The sequence below is a fragment of the Styela clava genome, chromosome 2, assembly GCF_964204865.1.
Source record: "Styela clava chromosome 2, kaStyClav1.hap1.2, whole genome shotgun sequence".
Classification (NCBI taxonomy): domain Eukaryota; kingdom Metazoa; phylum Chordata; class Ascidiacea; order Stolidobranchia; family Styelidae; genus Styela; species Styela clava.
Genome location: NC_135251.1, coordinates 7386909 through 7407397, shown reverse-complemented (window position 1 = coordinate 7407397; position 20489 = coordinate 7386909). Strand labels below are relative to the sequence as shown.

The window sequence follows — 20489 nt, the reverse complement described above, 5'->3', positions numbered from 1 at the left end:
TTGGGACTTCAAAATGCGTTTTAATATGACGTCACAGTATATATGTTACCGTTGCGTAAAACACAAAAAATCACGTAATATCATGACGTTAACAACTTTTTAACTCCCCCCCAACGAATTCCCGTGTACGCCTCTGCCACACCCCTATCGGCCGATCTTTGATAAATTTTAAATTGGAGAATTTTCTTGTAATCCAACATCACCCCCTAAAAACAAAAAAAGGTCGTTTTTTTAACCGGAATTGCCCGGCTTTGAAGAAAGAAATGTATTTGCTAAATTTCCCATTCAACAATAATCAGTGTTCACATCGTAACGAAAAGCGGCAAGTGTTCAAAGTCCATTCCACACACGGAAATACAGTGTTTACTTCAAAAATACGATTCCAGTGTTCCCCTTCGTCTAACATCAGTTGTCCAGCAATGGAAACCGCCGCCAAGGGAATTCGCATATCGTAGACTGACTTTGATAGGTTGAATACCTTAATGTAAGAAATAATTTCGTAAGGAACAAAATATAGATTGGACCAGGGGTGGGCACGGTTTCAGACCAAGGGCCAAAAATTTTGCCCACCCAGACTAGCGGGCCATGTAAGTGTGACAGGCTCGGGGATGTGGCGCAACGTGCTAAGCGTTAGGAATACGCACGCCACCGCATCTCTGATTACCCTTCGTGGGATCGCAGGTTCGAATCCCATGCGGGGATGATCATGTGCGAGAGGATTGCTGGACTCCTCGCCGCCGTAGGGTGCTGCACGTAACCGCTGGTCGGTTACGGCTTCCTCCACCATCAATCCATGCATCCGAAACAAATAACTAACTAATCCCATACCCGACCTGGACTGGTCACCGGACGAGAGGCCGGGGTTCGCCATAAGGTTAAGCCGTCTTATCGGCTTTCCTCTCCCCCGGGATAAATATGTAAATCCTATCCTATCCACATAAAATGTTACACTTTATGAACAATATTTACAGTGCTACAAGAGCAAAAGTGGAAAACAATAAGCCTCGTGTCAAAACTAAATATAATCGCAATCTCAACAAAATCCGTGGGATATTTGTTATCAAAACGTCATAGTTTTTTTGTGGAAGCATCAGGCGGACCAGATTGAATCAACCAACGGGTCAGATTTGGCCCGTGGGCTTCAGTTTGCCCATGTCAGGGTTAGACTCATAATGTCAGTTGAAAATATTAGCTCGGCGCATCGTGCTAATCGTTAATTGCACTTCTGATTACTCATAGAGGATTCGTGTTTTCGATTATCTGCGAGAGGATTGCTTGACGTCTCGCCGCCGTAGGGTGTTGCACGTAACCGCTGGTCGGTTATGGCTTTCTCCACCATCAAGTCCATGCATCAGAAACAAATACTGGTAACTTGCTAACTGGTCACATACCCAACAAGAACTGGTAACCGGACGAGAGGCCGTGGTACGCCATATGTTTAAATTGTCTTATCGGCTCGGCGATGTGGCGCATCGTGCTTAGCGTTTGAAATACGCTCGCCACCGCCCCCCTGATTACTCTTCGCAAGTTCGCAAGTTTGAATCGCATGCAGGGATAGTTATGTGCAAGAGGATTGCTGGACTCCTCGCCGTCGTAGTGTAAGTGCGTAATCGCTTGTCGGTTACGACTTCTTTCATCATCAAGTCCATGCATCTGAAACAAATAACTGGCTAACTAATCCAATACCTGACATGTACTGGTGAGAGGACGTGGCTGGCTATACTTAGGGCTGGGCATTTCGAATCGAATATTCGAATCGAATAGTAAATTATTCGAATCGGTTCAGAACGAAATTTCGAATCGCCGCCATCTTGTTTTTTTCCTTTCCGCCAATTGTCGAGGAAAATTTCTCAATTTTTTTTATTGAAGCCATAATTTTTCAAGGCAATTCTGACGTATGACTATTTTTTGTAGTGAGGTATTGATGAAAACGTGTTTTTTATTGTGTGTGAACGCTCAGCAATCTGTCTGAGTGATGTATTTTACGTTTCTAGTAATTTATGTGTCTGGAGGACTCAATACAAAAAGAAAGTCACATACAATTATATATCTCCCAAGTATTCGAGATTCGATTCGAAAAAAATATTCGATTCGATTCTGAAATCATCAGGTATTCGAAAATGCCCAGCCCTAGCCTATACTATGTTTGTCTTATCGGTTCTTCTCACCCCTGGGATGAGCATAAAAATATATCCTATCGTAAGTTACAAATGAATCACAATCTCTTACCCAGCCTTTCAAACATTTTAATAGTAGGAATCTCATTCGCATCACAGACAACTCGTTTCTCATCCAACATCAGAACGTTCATAGAAAGCCATTTTGACGACATCCATAGTGGATGGGCTGTATGAAAGAAAGATGGTTAGTCTTGTGGTGTAACTATCGTATATCCTCGCATATAATCCGAGTTTAAAACTAAAAAAAAAAGTTTCCAAACTAAAAGGCAGCTTATTCGCGCATAACTCTGTTCTCACTCAAACGAAATGACATCACGCTAACTTAATTCCAAAGCCACACCTTGAACATAATGGGATTTGGATTCTATCAATCAAAATAACACTACAAATTCCGCGGGAATGATGAACAGGAGCGTCATAAGTGCTGAAAACCTCCGGAGTGGGCCCAGTGGCGTTTCTAGGGTGTGGCTCATGCCATGTGCGCCGTTTGGATAGATGCGCAAAATCAGCAAAAAGTTTTAATTGTAGAATATTTCAATAAAATAGTTTCAAATTGGAAATCATTTAAACTCATAATATTACTTAAACAAGAGAGCTATGCTCAAATATATGGATACGTAACGCCAGCCAATGGCAATAATTTTGATGACGTCATAGCGAAAAAAAAAGTAATAGCCTTTTGGAGAAAAATTTTATCTTTCACCACTGAAAATTTCAAAGCAATTGGTCCAGTATTCGAAGAGAAAAGCGATTTTTCAATGATAATGACGAAAGAAAATAACAATAACAACAAAATTTTGAAACGATCATTATGGCCACTAAACGTGTCCAAAAATAACATACACGTATCTTAATTCAACTGCAGTCGATAAACATTGTCGGGAAATGGTCAAGGGAGCGCATTTTTAACCTTGCCATTGGCGCCATTTTATGTAGATACGTCACTGGGTGAGTCACGAGTCATAAAACGTTGGTAACCGCAGGTATAGGTAGGGCAGACTACTACGTCGCTTTGGTGTTCGTGTCCATACATTTGAGCATAGCTGGCTCGGTATGTTCCCTCTAATTTTTTGTAGTATGTGTGCGCAGAAATTTTGGTGTTCTAACCGGGTAATAAGTGGGCCAACAACAAACTTTCTCAACCTGCCAACCGAGCACATTGTTACATTACATCGAAATAGGTCTGTGCGCAGTAAATCTATGCGTGTGCGCAGCCTCTGAAAGCTGTGTGCGCGCGCACACCTTAGAGGGAACACTGCTGGCTCGGTAATATTTGCATTTACTTACAGTCGGGAATTACAGGTTTTGCAGCTGTGACAATTTTCCATCCGGCTTTTTTGAACATTTCAATCTGAAGAAAGACGAATAGTTTTATGAGTATGTTGTGACAGTTTATTTATTACAACTAAAATCATGGCTTTCAGAAACTAAAAACACATCTTAACTCAAACATAAGAACATAATTTCATTAAGTCACTAAATATAGCTAAATTTAATCACCGTTTGATACTCGTAACAACTCGTAACTGATGCAGTAGGACGGATGCAGTCCGTTGTTGGTTGACAATGATAATCAGTGATTACAATACAATAATGTAATAATCACGGGATATAAACAACGGAGCCCAGAGTGTAGAACACTGCACAACTGAAATTAACTCTCATAACAAATTACAATTGGATCTTTTGTAGAAAGCTCCAACACTTAAGCGAAAATGTGAGATTTTAGAAAAACACCACCCCCCGCGTTTTAAAATAGCAAATTAGTGATCGTCATTAGGTTAGGAATAAAAATGATCTTTCAGCGGAATCTGCTTTCCTAGCCCTCACCCTAACTGAACAATTTTTTTTTAAGTGTTTTTTTTTGGCGGGGCTTTATACAAAAGATCCGTACGATCGTTTATGAATATACAAGAGAGCTATGCTCAAATATATGGACACGTAGCGCCACCTAATATCAATAATTTTGATGACGTCATAGCAACAACAAAAAAGTAATAGCCTTCTGAAGAAAATTTTTATCTTTAACCACTGAAAATTTCAAGGCAATTGGTCCAGTAATCAAAGAGAAAAGCGATTTCTTCAAAACGTGTCAAAGAACAACAAGAACGATCGTTATGTCCACTAAACGTGTCCAATAACATCGAAGTAAGCGGAGGTACATATACATTTATATTCGTTGTATCCATGCCTGCATATAACTGTCAATAAGTTCACTTTATCGTTCAGCATTTATGAAACACATGTGATGAACACTATTAAGCTCGCGACCCCTTCAAATATATTAAAATTTTCCGCGACCCGTGTCAAGTCGGCATTTTTATGTAAGCGTGCCGCTTCTCTGATTATCCCGAAATCGTGAGTTTTATGTTTTGTAATCGTTTCAATAATTGTGTTTTCAATCAAAAGTGAAACTGCCCGAAGAAGCCTTTTTTAAATAAAATTTGATAACGGTGGCGTCTAACTGTGGCAACAAGTTAACTAACTCATTAATACTAAAATTTAATAATACTAAATAAAATTATGCCCGAATTCTAACCTGGTACACATACAACGGGAGCATCCTTACCTGATTGCAAGGTCGATCTGGGTTAGAGAGAACCAAGCCAGGTCCTATTATGTTGAACGTGGCGTCGATATGCATCGGGTTCGGGTCTTGGAATGAGATCTCGTGAACTTTGAACTCTGGCTCAAGATGGCGACGCATCCATTCTATTCCCATATAGTTGGTAACCTATGAAAAAGAAATAAATTGATAGAATAATGAAAATGTTCCCTATTTAAGAGGGAGTTGGGGGGGGGGGGGGGGGGTTCTACGATGTATTTACGACGACTATAATGCTCATTTATGCGCACATAAACTGTACAAAAGCTTGAGTGCGACTTGTGCATTATACTAGTCAAGGACCCATTGAGGACTGAACAAATAAAGTAGTTTTTATGCATAGTGAATAGGGTTTCCAAAATAGGCGATGGGAAAAAAGGTTGAGAACCGCTACCATAACATATTGGGTACTCCCGTAGTGTGTTTACAAGTCCGGGCCGCGACGTGATTTTGACCAGCCCGCTGACTGTACATCAGTACATTATGATATTACATTATTACACTTTCAGTACATTATGATAAATTCATTATGTGTTTTTGGTCTCTATTTTTTGTAGTTCAAACTTTACTTTAAACGCGATTTATAATTTTCTTTCTTAATATGTGATTAAGATATTGAATACTATTCATGTTATAATCCGGCCCGCCGAGAACTTCATTTTCCAACATCTGGCCCGCCGACTAGAGAAGTTGCCCACCCCTGGGTTAGGCCATAATTTTATTCGGATTTTCCCTATTTTAGTTGTAATATGAGTCGGGACCCTCTGTGTTAGCCAAGTAAATATACATACCTCTGGCCATGAGTTTCATAACTTTGATGTAAAGTAGGCGAACAAAATTAGTTACCTCCATATTGGTACACACACTTCTGGAGCGCCACATTCTGTCGTAGCTTATTGATGCCAATTTTAAATGGCAGAACGACTTTATGACTTTAAAAATAGAGTCTAGCTCATCGGATAAGGGGACAATGTGATTATATTCTATGAATATGTTACGTCATTATATGTGAAACCTGTGAGCAATAAAAAAATGTGGCCTTGTGAAGTTACTGAGCTTCAACAAAATGAATAAGACATCGATGGATGGGACATTGTAATTTGTAACTCCTATACGTCAGAAGTTCCCAAACCGCGGCCCGCGGTTTAATTACAACCCTTGTAACGATTTATTATTGCCCATCGAACCTGAGTGATATAGTTTAACACTTTATGTTTTTTTTTATTTTTGCTTCCTAAATACCGCCATTTAAGTCGTCATTATCAAAGTTCAAGCATGTGCATATTCGTTACAATTCAATTATACTGGTATCTTAAATATGGTTCCATTACATTTGAACAAACGTTTTTTGTTTTACGGATGTTTGAACCCATACTAACCCTAACCCATGGGTTTTAGCACCCGCATATAGATTAAACCCGCGGATATAGGCATGGGTTCAAATGTACGATTACCGTTAAATTTTGTCCCAATACCGGCCCCTTGCGGCGCTCTCCTCTCCCTGCCCGCGAATATCATTCCGCTTCTACATTTAGCTCTCAGTCAACTTTGGCAACCACTGCTACCCTATTATATTCTTCTTTCGCCCGAGATCAAACTATCTATTAACATCCTATTGATAGTAAAATTTACTTATTTTTTTTACAAGTGCGACGCGATATTGGAAATGTAATAACTTGAAAAATTAACTAACATTTCATAGTAATAAAATATTACTTTAAAGGTATACAACATGGCTGACCAATTACATTTCTGAGTGGTGGACAGTTATAGACAACACAGGGTCACTAGGTCGGAGGCTCGACAGTTTAGTTACAACAGCTAGGCTAACGTTTATTCAATAATTGTGAACCGATGTAACAATCGTGGTCATTATGAGATTTTTTTTCATCGATATTTTCAACAGAAATTTATATCCACAAAAACTATTGTCGTAATTTTAGCAGACGCAAGTGGGCCGGATGAAACATTTCGGTAGATCGGATCCGGCCCGCGGGCCGTAATTTGCACACCCCTGGTAAACAGTAAAAGCCAATAATACGTGGGCAATGATTAAACGAGAATATCGATCGGGGACCGAAGACTTATCGATCGAAAGTTAGGGAATCCCCCAAAACAGTGCTCTTACTCCATAGTGACACCGTGTGTCCCATCACTAATTAATTTATAACTCGCTAATTATACGACATAATTCATAGACTCCTGGTCCGAGCTATGGTAAATGCATATGCAAAATTTGGAGCAGATTCAACCTTGCTTTCGTGAGATATCGCGTGTATTTAAAAGACAAACAAACAAACAAACGAGAACATCGGTCGGAGACCGAAGACTTATCGATTGAAAGTTAGGGGATCCCCCAAAACAGCGCTTTTACTCCATAGTGACACCATGTGTCCAATCCCTAATTAATTAATAACTCGCTAATTATACGACATAATTCATCCAAAATCAATAGGCTTCTGGTCCGAGATATGATGAATGGACATGCAAAATCTGGAGCAGATTCAGATATCGCGTGCATCTAACAGACTGACAAACAAACAAACAGACAAATACCTATCAACATACTTACCGATCTTAATATCGATGAGTAATGAGTGTATACCATCCTTCTCTGGCCCAGCCTAGCATTTTTTTACACACGTTTCATATACGTATGGTCATGATATAGAGTCTATAGACAGTGATAAAAACTTTGTGATGTTACGAAATATTCGGGAGGGAACGAAACATTCTCTGAATCCTCAACCCTAACTTGACATGATGGCCTTGGCTTTTAATGGCCAAATAATAGTGAAATTTTAACCTTTTTTTATAAGTATAACGTGACCAAAGTCACGATCACTTAATTAAAAGTCGAACGAACTTCGTACCTTACGCAACTCAAATGAAAATAGTAATGTTTCGAAACACTTATTGGGGGGTTTGCGTTTGCTAAAACCGGCGAACTTCAGACTTTACGCAACGCCGGCAATGTGTTATCTGCCGCAGACAAAATAAACTTTGCTATGTTGACAATGAATTGGGTTTCTTTTAGATCCGAATCAGTCAAAAACCGCACTGTTGAAGTCTAGACAGTGTTTATCAACCTAGGAGTCACGAGTTGCGACCCAAAACTGGGTATTGCATACGTGGGTCTGCGTAAAAACTTGACAGCATTTAATTTCCTTATTTAAAGTAAAGCCACGCGTCGATTTCAAAAACTCGTTGATAGCAAATACGCTGTTATATAGAATGTTTAGTATTTGAACGTATTCCTTGGGTCGCTATATTTTACAAAATATATTTTCTTCAAATGTGGGTAGGTTGATAAAAATGTTGGGAGCAACTGGTCTAGTCATAGATTACGATGGCAGCCAGATTTTCTTAATAGGTGTTTAATACTTTTGGAGGCTTTGATTCAAGCAGTCAAAAGTCAATTTTATTTATTGACCTATCAAATTGAGGTGTACCCGTTTGACATTACGTACCATGGTTCTTGCGTGTGTCTTTGTGACAAAATCTCCGGATAGGACGAGCAGTCTCATTTAATACATGCTAACTTTGAGCACGTGTGCTAAAACCGACGAACTTTAAACTTAGCGCAACTCAAATAATGTGTTGATACATTTGAAGGATTTTATTAAGCAGTCACCTTTATCTGTTGGCCCATCAAATTGTGGTCCGGATATTTATTTTTGTCGCGAAAACACTATCCAAATCGTCGGGTCAGCGAATTCATTATTTCAGCAGCAGATGACGTCAAACAATTACGAAAGTATATTAACATTAATAAATACCACACGTTTAAAGTTTTGACTAAAGTTCAAGTGCCTGGCCTCGTTTGACATTACACAGCATGATTCTTTTGCGTGTCTTTGCGAAAAAAATCTTCCGAGAGAGCAACAATCTAATTTTATATATGCTTACTTTAAGAATGTGCTCAGATTCTACATCGTTTTTGTATTTGCGTATAGTATTAATGATATTTTTTACTTCCATAGTATTATTGTAATGCGTATAATACCAAGTGGTCTAAACCCAGGCCCGCGGGCCCTGTTCGGCCCGCAGAACGATTTATATCCTTAATATAAAAAAATGCCATTCTTGCAACATAGCAATAGGATGATTATATCAGTAAACTCCCATTATTTAATATATTTAAAGTAAGTAAAATCGTAATATCCTTTTCCTTTTTTGGGTTTTGCTTCCAACTGCGGCCCGCGAGACTTCCTCAAAAACGGTTGCGGCCCTTCCATCTCGCAACCTTGGATCCCCCTGATATAATATATGCATACATTATTTACTGTAAAACGTAGTACTGTTTCGAAATACTTTGCGTTTGCTAAAACGGGCAAACTTTGATCTTACACGCAACTCAAACAATGTGTTATCTGCCATAGACAAAATAAACATTGCTAATTTGAAAAACTCGATTTGTTTTAGCTACGGATAAGCCAAAAATACACAACTCGATCTGATGACGTGCTAGATAACGATGGACCTCTTTGACATTATCTTACAGCTTTCCTTTTTTTTGAAGTGCAACGTACTTTGGATACGGGCTTTTAGGTTTTAACCTGGCTTTATTAGGTACTCCCGTATTATGCGTACCATGCTAGGGTTAGGCCATCATTTTTATTCCGATTTTCCTTATTTTAGTTCCATTACGAGTTTGGGGACTGTCTGTGTTAGTCAAGTGAATATCGCCTCTACCCGTCATACTTCTGAAGCGCCATTTTTGGGATGATGTGCGTCATAATAAAATTTCGCCTCCGTCATCCGAAAAAACAGTTCAAAACCAGGGATGTCCAAAACCTTATATTTTGCTATTTCAAAAACATTTTGAAAAAATATGGCCATCGTCCCTTTTGAAATGTAAAAAAGAGCATTTTTCTGTATCATACATAATAATTTTTCGTATCTTGAGACACTTTTTACACCCTCAAGAATCCTGAAAACCAGCGTTTTCCGGCCTAGCAGTTTAGACGATACAGCAGCTAACCAGTGGTTCCCAAACTTTTTGAAAAAAATTCTATGACGGACACCTAGCAATTTTTTTATTGATTCTCGGCCTTGTGCATTAAATCAAAACGGTAAAAGATCACAACAAAAAATCAGTCCGCCGTATAGTAAAACGAACAAAAGAATATAAAACGCAACACCAAATGACATGTGTGACTTCGAGCCTGTTTCGATATTAGATAAACGTGCAAAGGGGGAAGCCTTAGCTGTAGCTCTGAAGTAAACTTGTGGTGACATGAATTAAACTCTCTCTGTGATCCCACAGCTATGTGACATCACAAAGAGGCAGCGTGACCGAAACAAAAAGTGAAGAATCAGTTTAACGCTGATTGCAAAGCAGCAAAAGGTGACAAATGTGAATTTGCGAATTTAAGGACCTAATTTGTATTATCAAGCTATTAGCCATATTACAGATTTGTTTCGCGGACTCTCCGAAAGTGCTTCAGGGACCCTAGTTCGGGAACCACTGAGCTAAACGTACGAACAGACAGAGCGACCGAGAATACGGGTCTCTTAGAGCGGATACCCGATAAAGGATAATTCCACTTGAAAATATTATTTAAAACATATTTTTAAAATTATTCGATTCTGGCTGTTTATGCTGAAATACAAAGTTAATTTGCCCGTTGTGTTAACAGTATACTTCAATGTTTAGTTAGAATGTTACCATAAATACTAAACACACAGCTTCTCAGTGTATTAACACACAAGTTAAGACAATATGTCATCGCGCCACCACGAGCAAAGTCCAAACAGCTGTTCAAAATTGTCAGTCTGACGTAAAACCGGTTTGGTAAAATGAATTTTGGAATACAGCTGATTGAATTATATCCGGGATTTGAAGTAATTTGAGTCGGGAATAACCCCCCCCCCCATCCTATTTTAAATTAAAATATGAAAAAAAAAATATCTACCTCCTTTTAAAAACTATCATTTCTTGCGGTTTGACAGTGTCGGAGTCGCATATAGCTTTGGGCGTAGAGTCCTAGTCGAAATTTTTGTGAACAAGCAGTCGGAAATCGGAGTTGTTTTTATGAAAACTGGGGCTCAAAATTTGGCCCCTCCGTAGTATTCGTATCAAAATGGCGCACGACCTGCTAACCTTAATCTGTTACACATCAGTTCATGTTGTGCGCCATCTTCATACGAATACTACGGAAGCACCCAAAATTTTAACTAAAACAAACAGTAGGCTAACTTCAAATTTCAATTGTAACATAAAAGTTAGAAAAAATAACGAATCCTAAAGCGTTGCCCAGGATTGAGAGTTGTCAATATCTGATATCAAATGTTTCACAATAACAAAAACTCAAGCTTTGAATAGAAAAAAAATTCATATAAGGGAAGACATAGTTTTTGTGGTTGTTTTCTGGTTTACCCCAATTCAAAGTTTTCCAGACCCCAACGAATCGTTTTTCTGAAATGCCGAATCAAAATCGAGTCGGCACACTTTATCTTACCCCGATTCCAAATTTTTTGGAATACGAAAAACACACAATTCAAAGATGAAATTTTTAATGTAATGGCGGACAAAATTTCATGATTGACTTTTAGGTTTTTTAGAGTTGGAGTCGGGAACCGATCCGGAATCCGAGTCGGGAACCGATTCGATCCGGAACCGAAATTTTTTTTGAAAGACGGTGTCAAATAAAAAGACATGTCCTCTCTTGAAGCTTTGTTCCACACAATAATAAAATATCGCTTGCCAAATCTTAAAGATATTATAAAAGAAAAGAATTTTTTTTAATACCTGGCTTCTTTGTGCAAATATGTCTTTTCCCGCGCGAATGAAGTCGGCAGCGTCGAAGCATGGTTCAAATTCCGTTGTTACGAATTTCCCTTGTGACGCAAGAATGTGACGATCTTGAACGTTGCTCATTGGATAATCCTGTGTAATGGTAATTCTAGAATTCAAACGATTTTTTTTTCCTTTCAAAAAACTGGGATGTTTTAATTGCTTTTTCGCTTTCTGATTGTCGTGCACATTTGTTAAAAGTTAGCAAAATTGGCGCTATCTACCCCGCCAACATGAACATTAATACTCGCTTGAAACAAAATCGAAACAAGGAATACACTAAGAAGGACTCGCATCTCAAACAAATGATCTCTGGAGAATCTCTTAGAATCCCAGACTGGAATACATTCATCGACTAGACCACCGACCCACTCACTTACAGACGATTACAACAGCTAAATGTGTCTGGTCCGGTGCCCAATGTTTTTTAATAGCGATCATCACATCGACGACTCAAACCAGAAATAGAGCTCATCACGTATACTTCATATAATTCATCTATTTTCCTAACGTGAAGAAGATATGGAAATTTATGATGCCATACCTGATGACGAAATTGGAAATTAAAGATAGTTTTTATTTATTTACGTGACACGAAAAATATAGTATGACGTCATGTTTGATGACGTAATTGAATATTGAAACTAGTTTTTATTCATTTACTTAACTCGAAGACATTTTTATGACGTCATAGTCGATGACGGAATTAGGTATTGAAGATATTTTTTATTATTAACTTTATATGGAAAACTTTTTTTGACGTCATACGCCATCGAAGAACGGTGCTAGTCACGGAATACAAGAAACTCACGCAGTCATAAAGATCGTCTTTCATCTCTGGCTTAGGAGCTGTCGTCCACTTTGCTCCCCTTCTGAAATAATCTTTGACTATCGAGCGATAAGCACGATACTCAAAGAATCTGGATCGCCAAGCCATTGGAGCCTCGATTATTTCTTCTCCTATGACGATCAGAATGTCGCGAGGCATGGCGGAATACAAACCTGAAATTATGTAAAAATGTTAGTAATTTGATTTTGAGATATTTTAAAACGGGTAGACCGTATCAGTTAGCCGGTCGGTGGGTTGTCACAAGAGTCTTGACTCTTGAGGTTCTAAAAAACGTTTCAAGCTATGAAAATACCATGTATGATATGGAAAAATGCTTTTTTCTAACATTTCAAAACCCCCAACAAAGGCTACGTCCTCTTGCTGCATGTGCAAATGCCCAACTGCTATTCTTCACACGTAAGCCGATATCTCTTTTACCGTTGCTTTATATTTTATACGACATATTTATAAGTCTTTAGCTACGAACAAAGCTCTGCGCATGGTTTCACTGGCATCTAACGATATGTGGGAAGCTGTGTGGGTGGGTTGGCAGGTTCGAAATCTATGGGGACAGTTATGTGCGAGAGGATTGCTCGACTCCTAGTTGCGGTAAGGTGGTTAATGTGATCGCAGGCCCATTACTAGAAATTAAGTTCATGCATCTGAAAACAAATAACTGTCTAACTAATCCGATTTCCGACATGGACTGGTAACCGGACGAGAGGCCGTGGTTTGCCATATAATTAAGCTGTCTTATCGGTTTTCCTGACAACCGGGATAAATATAAAAACTGTATGATGCCCGCGGGGCACTATAATCCGGCCCGCGACGCTTCAATACATTATAGTAACAAAACATTCGTTTTGACGAATATATTCTTTAGACTAAATTATATTATAACCTAACAATTATATATTTCACAATTACTCGTTTAATAAGCATATAATTTAATTATAATTAAGCAAATGGCAACAAAACGCAGAAAAGTTGATGCTATAAGAGCAAAGGGTTCAATGGCGCTGAAAATATTTAAATGGAATTTTATGAGATGCAATGAGGAAATAAATCTATATTTTATTCGATAGATGTATCACTGCTTGATTTTTATTGTAAAAAGTACCATCCATTCGGTTTTTCAACTTACTAAAAATATGTGCGGCCTGCCAATGACTTGCAACCTTAACTTTGGCCCGCGAGCGACGAAAGGTTGCCGACCCCCGCTCTAAACGAACCTTTAGCTTTGAAATCCGGAGTCTCATATTCCTTCGCCCAATCAACAATATCCGGTCTTCTTACGGTGACTCCTTCGTGTCGAAGAATATTGCAAAACTCTTCGACTTCTTTCACTGCGAGTTCAAGATGCTTCTCCGGGAATAGTTGCCCGCCATGTTTCTCGTAGAAATTCCAGTAAGCTTGGTTTGTATTTGCCTATAAATAGACACATTCGGTACTCCCATAGTATGTGTACCAGGTTAGGCCATAATTTTATTCCAATTTTCCTTATTTTAGTCATACTACGAGTTCGGGGATTGTCTGTGTTTGCAAAGTGAATATCCCCTTGTCCATAGGTTTAAGTCCCTTTACACAACTAGATGTAAAGTAGACGAACAAAATTAGTAACCTCCATATTGGTACACATACTTCTTGAGCGCCCACAATCTATGTTGGACAGAATTTTAAAATTCTTAATATTCAGGGCTGGGATTTGACTCGAAACATTTTTACGTTAACCAGAGTATTCGTTAATAACTATGACATGGGCAAACCACGGCCGACGAGCCAATTCCGACCTGTTAGGTAATCCAATCTGGTCGCCTGATGCTACCCCAACCAAACTTAAACCAAAGTTTGATGTTTTACCTGAAAATAATAGCTCAAGTAATTCGTTAGAATTGTGATTAAATTTAGATAAGGCGCGAGACTTATTGTTTCCACTTTTGCTTTTGTAACACTGTGAATATTGTTCATAAAATGTAACTTTTCACGACGGGGTTCGCAGGTGTAGGTAGGCAAAATTGGCAGTGGTCCCCAACCTTTTATTCAAGCGACCCAAAAACAAGCAATCCAGAAAAAAATTTTGGCGACCCATTAGTTGGGGATCACTGCTCGAGTGCGTAAAAATCAAAGGCAATAGCAATCCGAAAATAGCTACTCACAGTAGCCGCATACATATAGCCTCGCTCGGAGTGTATACCTGAAAGTATCCTACAAAAATATATGTTAATTTACCTTGACTTCAACAGTAAAACTGGGAATACAGGCGCCTTCGGGTCTTCCAACAATAACTTCTTCAAGAGGATCCCATTCATTGTATGAAGATACGGGACAAGTGTCTTCGGCTGATTTCTGAATGAGATTAAGGTTTAAAAACATGGAGCCCTTGGCACACTGAACTAGGGAAGTGGGTCTCGTGGTCCACAGCTCTTTACAAAGACTCTGAGCCAGGAGTGTACAACAGACGGCCCGTCAAGCAATCTAGTGTAGTCCATGTCGTCAACACTTTTCGCCGTTTGTCCAGTGCCTTCATAACTGAGCGTTCTGTCAGGCGAACTCGAAAGATATTGTGTGATCATTGAGGACGAACGCTGAGCGCAATTATAGGAATGAATTTGGAGCCTAAATTTGCGAATTAATTTCATTCTGATTGTTGCTTACGTGTCTGCTTTGACCGTCTTTATCGCCAACGTAAAATAAAAAGTCAACAATATCTTTGATACTGGTCCCGGGACTCGTCCTTTTATGTTTTTTTTTATCAAATGTTTGGTTAAATTAGATTTCGGAAATGTCGTCACTGCGTATCCGTCAATAATTCTGATGAAATTGAATTGCTGCATATTGGTCACGAATCAGTATATGTAGGGTATTTGTCCAGAAATCTTCGTAATATATATTACTTTATTAAATATTTGTATTGGTGTCAAATTTTACGAAACCGCCAATTTAAACTTGATATTCCCGCGACATTTGTGCTCATTTAAACATTGAGACAGTATTATAGCTACTGAAAATGAATGAATAAAAACACTATATAATGCAAATATAACACTTAACTTCGACGTGATGTGTGTGTTCTCGTGTGGTCGTCAAAGAACCACAAGTGTCATGTCCAAGCCTTGTGTTACCAGATATTCGAATAGTAAACTGCTATTCTAATATTAGACTTGAAATTCGAATAATTTGCCAGCCCTACTCAGTAACCAGAAAGCAATTATTAAATTGATTGATTTGATGTTAATAAAATTGCCTTTCATGCATTATGTAAATTACCTACACCGAAATCAGGGCTTAGCTGGTATTAATGATTGATACAAACGTTTGCGGCCCGCAACGAATTTCGTAACTTGAAAGTGCTCCGCGAGACGAAAAACGTTGGGCAGGCCTGCTCTAAGCCTTCGTTGCGCTCTGCTCTTTCATAAAAATATTTAGGTTATCTGTTAGGCATTTTATTTTATGTTTATCTTATTCGCGTTTATTACTAAAAATCTGACAAGCGATTTTGAAGGATTTATGCATTACAGTCAAAGAAATAGACAAATCATAGTCAATCTAGTATTAATTAAAGTAGCTGCCGAAAATACAGAAATGTAGGGGAATTTTGTTGCTTTCGGGAGAGAAATACAGAAATATTACTTTGTATTAGCTTTTGTTTACTATAATATTGGTCACTTATTTATTATCATTTCAGGACATAGGGTGTCCATAAAGTCTTAAAAAATTTCAAAATTTCAAAGGTAATTTATCGCCATATATTGTTTTGGCCTTGGTCCTAACAGATGCATTAAATGAAGTAACAATACTTACTGTAGTAGCTTAAGTTCTTTAACATGTACGACGAAACCAATTACAACTAGAGCTGCGTGCAGCTTTAACAGGCTTCCCGCGTAAAAAAAAAACTGAAGACGCGTTTTGCTCACTGGAGCGTGAAAGCGTGGTCAGTCATGCATAAAATTTGCAATTTATGATGGGGGACTTATTATCTGCATGTGATGTAAATTTCAAGTCTCTAAGTAGTGTCGTTCTCGAGAAGAAGATGAAAATGTAAAATCCTATATTGCTCACTGGAGCGTATCGCCGAGGTCACTCATGCGTATCCTTGACATATCGTATCCGGAACATGTCCATTAATCATTGTTATGAATTTCAACCCAATACCATGTATCAATTTTGAGAAATTGCAAAAAAACTGAAGACGCGTTTTGCTCACTGGAGCGTGAAAGCGTGGTCAGTCATGCATAAAATTTGCATTTTATTGCTAGCTGAGAACTTCTGCACATTTGAGGTGAATTTCAAGTTTGTAGGACCAATTTGAAAAAAAAAAAAAAATAATAATAATAAATAATAATAATAAAACACAGGAATACAATAGGTTCCCTGCTGACAAGCAGCGGGAAGCCTAATTACTGTACTGATTAATAAACAACAAATCGGGTTAAGATATATTGAGAACTGACTTCATAACAAAATCGAAATGGTAAAGTTATGGACCACCTACATGCCCCAGTCATAGATAGATATAACAATGACCAACCACCAAACGAGAATATCGGTCAGAGACCGAAGACTTATCGATCGAAAGTTAGGGGATCCCAAAACAGCGCTCTTACTCTATAGTGACACCTTTTGTCCCATCACTAATTAAATAATAACTCGCTAATTATACGACATGATTCATCCAAAATCAATAGGATTCTGGTACGACATATGATGAATGCACATGCAAAATCTGGAGCAGATTCAATCTTGTCTTCATAAGATATCGCGTGCATCTAACAGACAAATACCTATCAACATACTTACCGATTAAAATCGATAAGTAACAATTGTGTCAAACTTTTACGCCTTTCATAATAAAAATAAGTGTTCTAACCTCGATTGGAGCAGCAGCCGTTTGTTGGCTTCTCTTCGACTGCTGGCTGATTAGACGAGCGTATCCTCGGTGCAAAACCCTCTTTTCGTGTATTTCGGACGTGTAAAAGAAAAATAGGCAAAATAAAGTCGACGCTGGGGATTTTTACGTTCAGATAAAATACCGTGTTTACCGAAAATAAGACATAGCCTAAATTTCAAGAATGATTTTAATATAAGCCCTTCCTCAAAAAATAAGACTTAGCAGTAAATGAATATCGGTTTTCATATTTTGTGTATTTGAAAATCTCATTATTCTCTACTTTGTAATTTTGTTTTTGATGCATGAAAACAAAAGACATCCCCCAAAATAAGCCCTAGTGGTATTTTTCAAAAGAAAATTGAACTAAGTCTATGTCTAATTTCGGGGAAACACGGTAGTACTATAGAGTTGGATGAGATGGAGTCAGTAGTGGGATTCAGCCGGTTCTATAAAACCGTCTCACGGAATTTTATGAGATCAACGTATAGCATTACAAAAAAAACATGTAACAGAACCGGCCGAAAAATATGACTTTTGTGATAGAACCGGTTGACAAACATTTTTAATTTTACCACTGGATCGGCCAAATTTTGACGCTGCCTTTTGGGCACCTGCTGATAGTTGGGCATCATCCGATTTAATGTCTGCCAAGTGTCAACAATTTTTAAAACTTCTAGCAAAAACAAGCCACATGGAAAAAATAAACAATTTTCTTTGAGAAAAAAGGGGAATTTATAGTTGATATATTGTTTTATATTTTTGTCGATTATGATCGTCCGGTAGGTTGGATCAAGTCACGAAACAGCGCCCCCAAATAGATGGGAAAGATTACGCTGACCAGGATTTGTTTCTCAAATAACCCACGTTTGAAAAAGTTGTGAATTATTGTGATATCGTCACGGACGATCATTTCTGGCATTTAACGACAATTTGTCCCGTTACTGAATGACCAAAAATTCGAATTTAACCCCAGTTCACTAAGTAAGGTTAACGGGAACTAAAGTTCTAATGAGGATTCAAAAACACTTAAATACATATAAAATGCCTTTATTAATTGCAACGTATAATAGATTATTATATTTACGTAGTTTTTATTTGCAAATTTATTCGTTGACTTTGTTTTATCTATAACGCGAACTACTTAGAAACTTTCCTAATAATATTAATAACGCTCTGACTATTTATTTAGCGGACCACTGCCTGTTGTGCAAGTTACAGTTTCCAGTTTGTGTTTTTTTTTTGTAACTGCATTGGTTAAATGAAGTTTGCAAACAGAAGCGCGGCATTTGCAATCTTGGGTTAAACTCGTGCATTTTGCCATTCAAATGAAGGGTGTTTTTATATGACTGCGGATAGAAATACTATTAATAGTTTGCGTTGGTCGGATTCTCAGATATAAGGGAGCGACTCTCGATTACACTCATAGACCTACGCGCACAATGAGTTGCGGGGCCAGCTGACTTTTACCCCTCCCTGTCCCGCTAGAAATCCATGAGGCGGCCAAAACCACTTTCTTGCGGTATTATCGCACTTGGAATTTTTTTAAAGCTACTTTCCACAGTGTTGGAGCCGAGCGACAGCTTTAAAAAATAACTTAGATTCCGGGAACGTCACTATGTCAAAGATGTTAACATATCGTTACTTTTAGCACTTCAATGATTGCACGCAGACTTCTTTTGGTTCATGTTTTGGTTGAACGAAGGAAAAATATCTTAAAAATTCGCAGAAGGTAGGCTAAGCTTGTCATGAGGTATACAAAACAAATTGAAAAGAATCATGGTACCGGTAAAATGGAGATGGATGGTATTTTGGGATATCTTAATTACAAAATCGGAAGCACTCAACCCTATAGTTACCAAGTCATAGATAAGATATTCACGGAGGAGTTTGTGATGAACGTACGAAGCATCTTCTCGAGATCTTTTCTTCGAAACTTGAGTAATTTTATCCAAGATAATCAAGTCAGCAGTATAACCTGTAGGATTATAATATCGTCTAGCTCTGAAAACGTAAAGTATAAAATGAAATGCGCTCTCTTTTAATCTGGCACAGCCATTGAAATACCTAAATTTATCAAAATAAGTAGACTAAAACAAATATCTGACAAACGCGGCACCAGTCGCTGATCTGCATTCGCATTTCAACTGTCCAGAGAATATTGTTTCGTCATAATATATTTATTAGGTCATAATGAAGGTAAACCACATCACCGCTGCGCAGTGCCCGGGTAATCCTTGCCCGATTATTGGAAATTAAAAAAGAAATGCTGTACAATGTCGACCGCTCACTTTAGCAAGAGCCTTAACAAAAGCCTGTCATTGCAACTTTCATATGGGATAAGAGAATATCGGCGATGTTCGCGCTGCGACGTGGGTCACGTAATCGCTGGTATTCACCTACGTTTATGCACGGTTGACCGTTAAACTTTTTATCTATTCCCATACCGTTGTCAAATCGGTAACCCATCGAGATGCTGCATTGTGCGCCGCACAATTGGATTTCCGCCAGTCTGGTATAAATACGGAAATATATTCTATTTTGATACGAATAGTTGTATTAGCAATGCAAACATTTTTGTTTTACGAGTGGTATAGTCTGTGTGGCATTGAGTCTAGGTGGCTGAGAACACGAGCTGTGAGCGTGGTATGCGCATGCTCAGAGCGTGAAAGAAACACACGTGATTAGCCAATCTTGAGCAGACCAGTACGTGCTGCTTTACCTATGCTCGAGGTAGGCGCAAACGTCTAGCATCGTGCTAAACCAATAAATTAAGTAACATTATTTAAATTTTACAGCGTGAAAATTGTATAAAATTGAAAATTCGCTTCACTTATTGGTTAAAACTTTGGATCAAGCAACACAGGTAAGTACGAGATGCGTCTCATGTACTTGAGAGTGAGCACTCTTGAACTTGCTCCCAGAAATTCCTCAAGAAAAACTATCACGTCCCTGTTGTTATAATGAATAGTTCTATTTATCGTGGTAGCGAGCTCAGTGAAAGTGATGGTAACTTTATTTTAACATACAAATCAGTAGAGGTGACACCGGACTAACTAGTCTACCAATCCTTCCTCGATGCATTTATTTCAACAGCTTATCATTTTATCCTGAGTAACGTCCTAGTCATTCCATCGCGGCTATAGCATTGGCAGAGAAGCGGGTGAATGAACTCTAGTCCAAACTCAAGT

General features: G+C 38.3%; 1 protein-coding gene across 1 annotated transcript; it reads right to left on the bottom strand.

The window, feature by feature from the left end:
- Positions 1 to 223: 223 nt before the first annotated feature.
- Positions 224 to 19304, bottom strand: LOC120336603 (glycine amidinotransferase, mitochondrial-like). Its single transcript, XM_039404321.2, has 10 exons — positions 19181 to 19304; positions 17281 to 17361; positions 14643 to 14759; positions 13646 to 13841; positions 12396 to 12586; positions 11540 to 11677; positions 4750 to 4914; positions 3468 to 3531; positions 2230 to 2346; positions 224 to 478 (listed from the first exon to the last, which is right to left on the bottom strand). Exons 1-10 carry the CDS (start codon positions 19208 to 19210, stop codon positions 369 to 371), a joined length of 1209 nt encoding a protein of 402 aa, XP_039260255.2. The 5' UTR covers positions 19211 to 19304; the 3' UTR covers positions 224 to 368.
- Positions 19305 to 20489: the final 1185 nt, after the last annotated feature.